This window comes from Cyprinodon variegatus, unplaced genomic scaffold (assembly GCF_000732505.1).
Source record: "Cyprinodon variegatus isolate N-32 unplaced genomic scaffold, C_variegatus-1.0 Scaffold963, whole genome shotgun sequence".
NCBI classification, from domain to species: domain Eukaryota; kingdom Metazoa; phylum Chordata; class Actinopteri; order Cyprinodontiformes; family Cyprinodontidae; genus Cyprinodon; species Cyprinodon variegatus.
Genome location: NW_015151416.1, coordinates 78,714 through 87,342, shown reverse-complemented (window position 1 = coordinate 87,342; position 8,629 = coordinate 78,714). Strand labels below are relative to the sequence as shown.

Genomic DNA, 8,629 nt, shown 5'->3' with positions numbered 1-8,629 from the left:
CAAGAAGAGAGGGACACAACCTAGAACAGATAATGGATGTCTATTCTATTAACATTTCTCGCCTTCTCAGTTCAGAGGGCCCAAAATTTCCTCAATGCTGAGCAGGAGCTCTAACCTGTGCTCGTCCGTCTGCCACCAGATCCACCAAGATCCTTTTGATTGTTTTAAAATGCTTAAATGGCTCCTTTATAACCCACTTGTTTGCACAGGCTTTCTTTTTTTTTTATTAAAGATTATTGTTCTTTCAATATAGTTTATTGTTTTCCTTGCTTTTATATGTTTGCTGTGAAGCAGTCTGGGTAGCAGTGTTGTTGTGAATGTGATATATAAATAAAGTTGACCCTGAGGACCAGCATAAGCAGCTAGAGAGATAACATCTCAGAGTCCAGCAGAAGGTCCACTTTAATGGTTCTGATCCAATAACTGACCGGGATGGATCAGAATCTGGACCCAGGATGTCGCAGCGGCTGGTTCTGGTTCTGATCCAAACAGGGTGAAACATGAGCATCAGCAGCCTGTTGGAGCTGCTTGGTCCAGATGGTTCTAATTAGCAGCTCACTGAACCAGGAACAAAGAACCCTGATTAGATCGTTCTGGGAAATCATCTCCCCCGCTGAGTTCCTGGCAGTGAAACCAGTTCAGACTGGGCCCAGTCAGCATGATGTGGACTGGTTTCTGCAGAACTCCCTGAGATCACCGCTCTGAGATCAGATCAGGGGATTCCCTGCACAGAACTTTCACTTTCTGAGGTTTGGGATGAGCAACGTTCCTGTGGTTCTGAGGACCCAAAGGTTCCCGCTCTGTGGGCTGAGAAGGGGGTCCGGTTCCTGATGGACAGCAGGAGAACATCTGCAGAACTTTAATCTGAAGGATCAGTTCTGGGCGGTTCTGAGGATCCACAGTCTGGTTCTGCTTTTAGACGGCTCCAGTCTGACCCACAGTGACCCTCTGAAGCTGAACAACAGCAGCATTGATCCAATCAGACCGCCTCGGTCTCACAGAACACAGCCGGGTCTGTTCTCAGTCTCACCAGAACGGACCGGTTCAGAGGGCAGCTGGTCCCGAGTCAGAGCTGAAAGAGGGGTCCAAATGATGAGGGGCCTCTAGGTTCTGAACACCACTGACCCAAAACAGCCACTAGAACTGAACCTGAAGGTTCTGCTGTGAAATAGGCCAGTAGTTCTTGGACCGAGGGTGAGGAACCTGTTAGGCCCAGAATTATTCCCACACCCATCGCCTTTAGAGTCCAAATATTTCCATAGAATCAAGAAGTCAGATCAGCTCGGTTCTGAGGCGCCCTCTCCTGGTGGAGGTCGGGTATAGAACCTTCCATGGTTCTCCCCCATCCTGCTGGTTCTGCTGCTGATAAACAGGCTTCTGTAAAACCAGAGGACATCCTGAGGAGGTGAGGCTGGATCAGAACCATGAGGGACAGCAGAGCTCCCAGGACGGGGACGAACCGGGCCAAGTTCTGATGTGGTTCTGGTTCCTCCTGTTGGAAAGTTCTGGGCCTATTGTAAAGTTCAATATGGAAGTTATGTCCCCTAAAAAGCTGTTGTGCCTCAGGGCTTCCTCACGGTTCTTTTCCTGGGAGCAAGTCATTTACTACTCTTAACTCAAACTCGGTAAAACCATAAAAAAGATTAAAAAAGGACAATAAAAACAGGAGTAAAAAGTAACAGAGTTTATTCCAGATCAGGTCGTTACAGGACAGAGAAAATGCTTAGAGCTTGCACAGCTGTGAGCTCAAAAATCACGTCCTCAAGCGTCCAGCAAAGATTGAGCCCCGAACAAGGTCATCTCCTCCTTCTTATAGCTCATGAGTCTATGTGTTGCATCAGGTGGATGCTTAGCTGTCCGTATCAGAAACTGACACTCCATCAATGCCCTGACCTTCATGCATCTTGTCTCTATGCTTCAGGATTACAGATAGCTCTCCTCTATCTGTCCGGCTCCAAGATGTTTCCATATCCTGTGTGTTTCTAAAGACAGGAAGGCTGTCCTGATTAGATGACCTCCGTACACACTGTGACATCCACAACGTGAAGGAAGGCCTTCTGCTCTGTCTAATCTGACTAACAAAATACCAATGCACATGATGTATAAAGAATAAAACCAAACAACTCCCCCTGATAAGTTACCGTTTTTACAGGTAACTTGAAACACAGAAAGCGGCACATCTTTGAAGGACCAGGCGACTCAGAGAGCCTCTATAATTGATGATCTATCATTAATCAGAGATCAAAGTAATCACAATCAAAGCTTCACAGACCAAATGTTCTCACTTAAGACCACAGTTTCAGCATTTACCTACAATTTGGGTGTCAACTAATTAAAGGAAAGCTGTTTTAGTTTCCTATGCGCACATTATTTTAATTTACCTTAGCCTAGGTAACCTAAGCCTATAAATCTAATAAGGCCAAATTCATCTACTCTCACTCCCACCTGGAGGCCTCCTAAATGTGACCGCTCCTCATGGATAAACCATCTATTCATCTTTAGCAATCATTCAGTCACAGTAGGGGACGTCACAGGACAGGTTGGGCCGTTCTCCACCAGAAAACGCTACCCTCTCTAAAAGGTAGTAAAACCGCAGGAAATCCACCTCTATGCCAATCTGAGCAAGAAACCCTGTTTTAATCTGACAATTGAATAGTAATGGATTCATCATCAGTCTGGTTCTGAAACTCTGATTTTTTTTTTGTGAACGAGCAGAACTGCTGTTCAGTAGCATGGTACCAGACCCGGTTCTATCCATGGGTCACTGTGAGCTTCCAGGGGATGATGGTTCCCTTTAGGAACCCAGAGGTTCTCCATGATCTCCTGGTCCTGGATATCAGAACCAGACATAGACCAAATAGAGATGAACACTTTAATAAAATGAGGAACCATTTGGGGTCCAGATGGGCCACCATTAGAATCTGATCTTTACCTCCTTCACTAGTTTATTTTTTTTCTAAGTAGAACCCCCAGAAGGAGGCTAAAGGTTCTGGATTCAGCATGTGACTGTTTTTGGACCAGGAGGTTCTGCCAGGAATCACTGCTCCATTTTTAAGGTCCAAGACCAAAGTTCCCCACTAGATCCTCCACTTCTAGATGGTTTTCTAGATGTTCTCCAACCACAGCCCTCATCATGAAGACCAGATGGACTTCAGATCCAACAGAACCGTAGCCCTCACATTCTGTTAAGGTTCTGACAGAACCATCTCACCAGTCCACCCAGTTTCAGCAGCAGCTCACTGGTACCGACGGACCCGGTTTACATGAATAAAGAAGAAGAGACGGGTTTCAGACTGAACAACTTTATTCACACGCTGCACGCTGAGGAAGAAGAGGATGAAGGGTTAACATGGTCCAGTCGGAATCAGAAGAAAGAACCGGAACAGTCCGGTTAGAACCCGACAGGACCGGGACAGAACAAAGAACACAGCAGAAAACGAGTCTGATGGTTCTGGAACTGGATCCTGTTGGCCTGAGTTTCACTGGACCCACCACTGGATCGCTCCTAACCCTTTGGTCAAAGCTGGTCTCCATGGAAACCCACAAACTGTAGAACTTTGGTTCTAGAGTTTTGATCAGGTCCAAAGTTTTACTTCAAGAATTTCAGGTTTTGGTCTGGAACCAACATTAAACCACAATAAGGATTAGTTGGAAACCAGAACTGAAAATGGGCCAGAAGAGCTGATCTGGACCGGTTCTGATCAAAGGAGTAAGAAAGGGGGCGGAGCCAGAAGAATGTTGGTGGCAGAGCAACGATAATCGTTAGGGGTTACGGGTCTAGAAGCAGACAGCAGGAAAAGCAGCATCAGGTCAGGAAATCAGTCGAAGCTCCAAGGAAAAGTTTCTGTTCGATTCTGGAAAACTGGGAAGTTTTTTTAAACTTTACTGAAATGTTTTTCAGGAACAACTTGGATCGTTTCCTCTTCAAATCTGACAGACGGATTTAACCTTTAAATTCTTGGCAGCTCTCTGATGTTCAGTATGCTCAACAGGAACCGTCTGGTCCAACTGGCTCCCGGTCTGGGCTCCAGGACTGGGAACCAGTGGACGGGTAACATCTGTTCCAGTAAACTTCAAGGCATTCAGTCAGGAAACATGTAAACATGACGACATTTTGCAAACAGGTGATAAACCGGGTCTCTGAGGCGGGTCACGTCTCTAAGTTCCCCGCTGACATCAGATAGAGGTGGTTCTGATCCCAGCTGGAAAACCGCAGAACTCTCCTGAGGCAAACAGAGAGAAACAGGACCTGAACCTGGGAAAATGTTTAAACACTCAGCAGGACGTTCTGGTCTCATTGTTCCTGATCAGAACCTGCTGCAAACATCAGTTTTATCACTGGGTCCCTCATAGGAATTAAAAGGAAAACTGGAAAACCTTTGGGTTTTTTGTTCTGACTCGTTTGTTCTGGTTCCAGCAGAACTTTTCCTGCTCATTAAGACACTCTGGTGTGAGTCCAACAGCTGAGAGTTTTATTCTGGTTCAGCTGGAAGGTTTGCCGCTGGTTCTGGTTCTGAGAGGCAACGGATGGTTTGAACGGAGGAAGGGGACAGCGGTTGGACGAGGCGGTTCTGTCGGATCACCAGTAGAAGGAGCGGGACAGGAAGTTGGCGGCGGCTCCGAGCCAGCTGGTTCCCTCTTGGCCCGTTCCCATCCGGCTAACTGCCTTGTCGGGTTCTGGAGACGGACTCTCCTCCTCCGGGAGGTACTCTGGCAGGTCCATGTTCTGCTCCACCTGCACAGAACTGCCCTCAGGGAAGTGGATCAGAACCTGGAGACAAAAATAGATCAACTAGGATTAAAGCTGGACCCGATTCTGTTCAGCCCCACTGCCCTCACAGAGGGCAGAGGTCCACATTCCCTGTTCTGTTACCATTGATTACTAATGCTGCTTCCTGATCCACGTTCTGATAGAACCAGCTGTCAGGTCCAAACAGGAACAGTTTCATTTCTAAAGACTTCAAGTTAGTCAGGACATATCAAGGAAACGAGTTTCATCGAGTCACCCAGAGAAAGTTTCTAACAGAACCCAGATGGATCCAGCCATCAACCAGTAGCATTCCCCCCACTGGTCCACAAACGGGCCCAGTTAAACCACTCAGAACTAAATGCTTAACCAGAGTCCGATGGAGGAGCGTTTTCCCAGGATATTTAAAATCTCAGATGAGAACAATCATCAACTGGTCCCAAATCTTTGGCCCTAAATAACCGACTGGTTCTTATTTCAGCAGTCTGCTTTCAGGCTGTATGAAGCCTTATAGTCTCCATAATCCAGGAACGTCAACAGATCAAAGAACCAGAATAGTCTGAACAGGAAGCCCAGCCTATCAGGTCAGCCGTCAGCATGGCTCTGCTGCCCCCTGCTGGTCTTTAATATAACAACATCTCAGTAGCTCAGGTTTAATGGAGGAATAATGAGACAGACCTGGTCTCTAATCACAACTGGAATCAGTTTTCTCAAACATTATAGAACTAAGACTGGACTTCAGTTTATCTATAAAAGCATCTATTAAAGATCTGGTCTTATCCTGAAACAGCTCTGAACCCAACCAGAGAAGGAGCCTTTTTTGAATTTTACATTCAAAATCTAATTTAAGGTTGTTTTTCTTTTTTCCTGCTTTGGTTTCATGATAACAAAAACTTAGCTTAGCTTTGTAAAGCTAAGTTTTATTGTAAACATCTGTTCAGGGAGATGACCTGAATTTAAAGTGCGACTCAATCTTTGACGTGAAGCTGCTTCTAAAACATGTTAGATTTGTTTCTTTATTATTCAATCAAAAAGAAAAATATTTTCAATCAAAAAATAACTTTATAATCAAAGCTAAAAAAGTGTTTGAAGGCAAAAATATAACTGAGAAAAAGAAAAACACATTTGAACACTTTCTTTGAAAATGTTTTTCTTTGGATAGAAGTGAAGATTTTTAGTTTGAAGCAACTTGTTGATTGAAGTCATGTTTTCTTTTTATTTGGATCACATAATGGGTAGGATATTTATTATTCAATCACAGAATAAATCTCTTTAAATCCATTAAAAAATCCTTCTATGACAATAAAGTTTCTCGATCATAGAAAAATGTTTTTCAACGTTACTTCAGTTTAAAGGTTGCTTCAAACAAGAAATCTTCACCTGTATCAAAGAAAGTCAATGTTCAATTGTGTTTTATTGTTAAATAAATACTGATTTTTCAAAAATTAAATATCTGAAAACAGAAAATTTGATAAATTGATTAAATAGATTTTTGCCCTGTCAGCTTCTTCCAAACACGAGGAAGTAGCACCGTCTAAAGGGGCATCAATTGTTGATAGGGTAGAATTTAAATCGCTGCCCTCTGCTGGTGGTTCTGAGGTAGAGCGGGCATTAAATATGGAAGAGCATCTTTAAAAGATGTAACACGTTTGTCTGATAATGATCTACTGTAATGAAAACGTATCCTTGGTTGGAGGGCTCTGTTAGATTAAACTCAGAGGTTATTAAAAAATTATTAGAAAGGACAGAGTTATGAGAGGCCATCAGGACATGGTCCAGATCATGATGACCAGGGCGAGTAGGTCAACATACATTTTGATAAGCACCCACTGGTACGAAAGAAATAGGAAATAGTAATTTATCAGGTGACCTGACCTCTTCCCCGTTCTCCGCCTTCACCACCTGCTGAGCAGTCATGACCTCAGTGGCGGCGATGGCAGACGCCAGCGCCTGAAACATCAAGAGATACACATCGTCAGGGGACCCTTTCACATTGGGACCAATAAGGTAAAAAAAACAAGAACCAGAAGCCAAAAAATCAAGCTATATTGTATCTATTGATGCACATAAATGACATCGTCAGACATTTTAGTTTACAAGGTAGAAAAATGTATTTCACAAAAATACTGTGATTTTCAGGCACAGAGTAAATATGCCTGGCATTAGGACCCAGAGGAACCATCCCCTGCTCATTTGGAGCAACATGGGAGGAAAATCTGGTTTTGTTTCTGTTTTTAATGTAATTTCCATTTATTCTGAGGATTTAATTTCTCTAGTCATTTACTGTAAAGCCTGATTCCTTTATGGAGAAACCTTGGTCAGACCGGACTGTATAGAACCCGCCTCACCTCGGCCTTGAGGTCGGACCGGATCCGGACAATGCATCTCTTCACAGCCATCTGGAAGGTGAAACTTATGACTCCACGGATCTTCAGCAGGGCCTCCTCACAGAGACTCCGCCGACCCTGCAGAGAGGCAGAGCGTCAGAAACCGGCAGCTTTCTCACCAGCATTTATCTCTGAAGGTTCTGGAACCGACTGGGTCATCCAGGCCGTCAATCTGCAAGATCACCGTCTTGGCTTTCTTGTTGCTGGAGCCCAAGAAGAACTGAGCTTTTCTTCGGCCACTAACAGGCGCCGCCGCGGCCTCCGTGCTGCCCGCCGCCTGCAGGAGCTCATAGATCTCTGAGGCCAGCAGTTTGGTCTCTCCTGGAGTGGTGGACCTGCAGTAAGGTTCAGATTCATTAGACCTGAACCCACCGGGTCCAACAGTTGGATCAGACCTTAATCGGCCTTAATAGAGCTGATGTCGAATTCTAACACTAAATATGATAACAGACATTAATAGCGGCATATGGCTGAGAGCAGGGATCCTCTCAGCTAGACTGGACCTCTCAGGTTCTACAGTAGAAGCTCCGTCCTTCATGTCAGACTAAATAATCTCAACATCTGGGATCTGTCACTCACTTCTGCATAATGTTCTGCAGGCTCAGCATCATTCCAAGCTCTGTCTTCAGCTTCTCCCTGTTGGGTCCACATTCTGCAAGATATCGAATCGCCTGGAGACACAGAGAGAAGCAATCCATCAGATCCTATAATACTCTGGACCACTCAGGCTTCCTTAGATCATATATAGCTGTGGGTGAAACTGATCCTCCTGCTGCAGGTATGGACACCATCCACACAGCTCAGACTGATTGGAAAGTGACTGGCCAATCAGAGAAGAGATTCTCTGGTTCTGTTTAGAGTTCTCAGGATACTGAGATCCGAACAGCACATCTAGTTCTACAAGGAGTAAAACTCTACAACCAAAAATATTGGATGAATAGAAGTTGTTTTCAGGAAGCCATAAATAATGAGAGTCAGTCTGAGCTGGATCAGAACCGCCGAGCTGATTAATCACGTCTAAAGTCCTCCATCCTGCTGGCTGCTGTGTTTTAGGCCGACCTAAAAGCCACGAGCTTCTGGTGTTTAGAGATCATTCAGGTAAAGCTGCAGTTTAAGCTGTTATTGGGAACTAGCAAAGTCAGTCACCATAACGTTGGTAATACCTGTTACTATGACAACCTGAGAAATGCTAACAGATCTTTTTAACTTTGACCTGAGGAGATGCTAGCTCAGCTTGTAGTTAAGAGATTACGATAAGATAGGGATGGACAGAGAAGAAGGACTGATGTGAGAGTGAAGCACAAAGGAATAGATAGATAGATAGATAGATAGATAGATAGATAGATAGATGTTGCAGTATCTATAACAACCCAAACACACAGGATTTCAGAATTAGACATCCCCAGTTATTAAAGGAATAGTACACCCAAAACATGATTAGCCTTCATTTTCTACTCACCCCCATGCTGAACAACACTCTGGAGTACTTTTTTGA

The 8,629-nt window shown here is 44.4% G+C and overlaps 1 protein-coding gene across 1 annotated transcript in view; it reads right to left on the bottom strand.

Moving 5' to 3' along the window:
* Positions 1-2,239: 2,239 nt before the first annotated feature.
* Positions 2,240-8,629, bottom strand: part of LOC107100347 (armadillo repeat-containing protein 1-like) — a 14,962-nt gene continuing 8,572 nt past the window's right edge. Inside the window, exons 2-6 of the mRNA XM_015398800.1 lie at positions 7,714-7,805; positions 7,286-7,469; positions 7,096-7,212; positions 6,623-6,697; positions 2,240-4,771 (exon numbers count right to left, since the gene is read on the bottom strand). Coding sequence (XP_015254286.1) covers positions 4,580-4,771; positions 6,623-6,697; positions 7,096-7,212; positions 7,286-7,469; positions 7,714-7,805 — 660 coding nt within the window. The 3' untranslated portion in view covers positions 2,240-4,579. The remainder of the gene's footprint in view (positions 4,772-6,622; positions 6,698-7,095; positions 7,213-7,285; positions 7,470-7,713; positions 7,806-8,629) is intronic.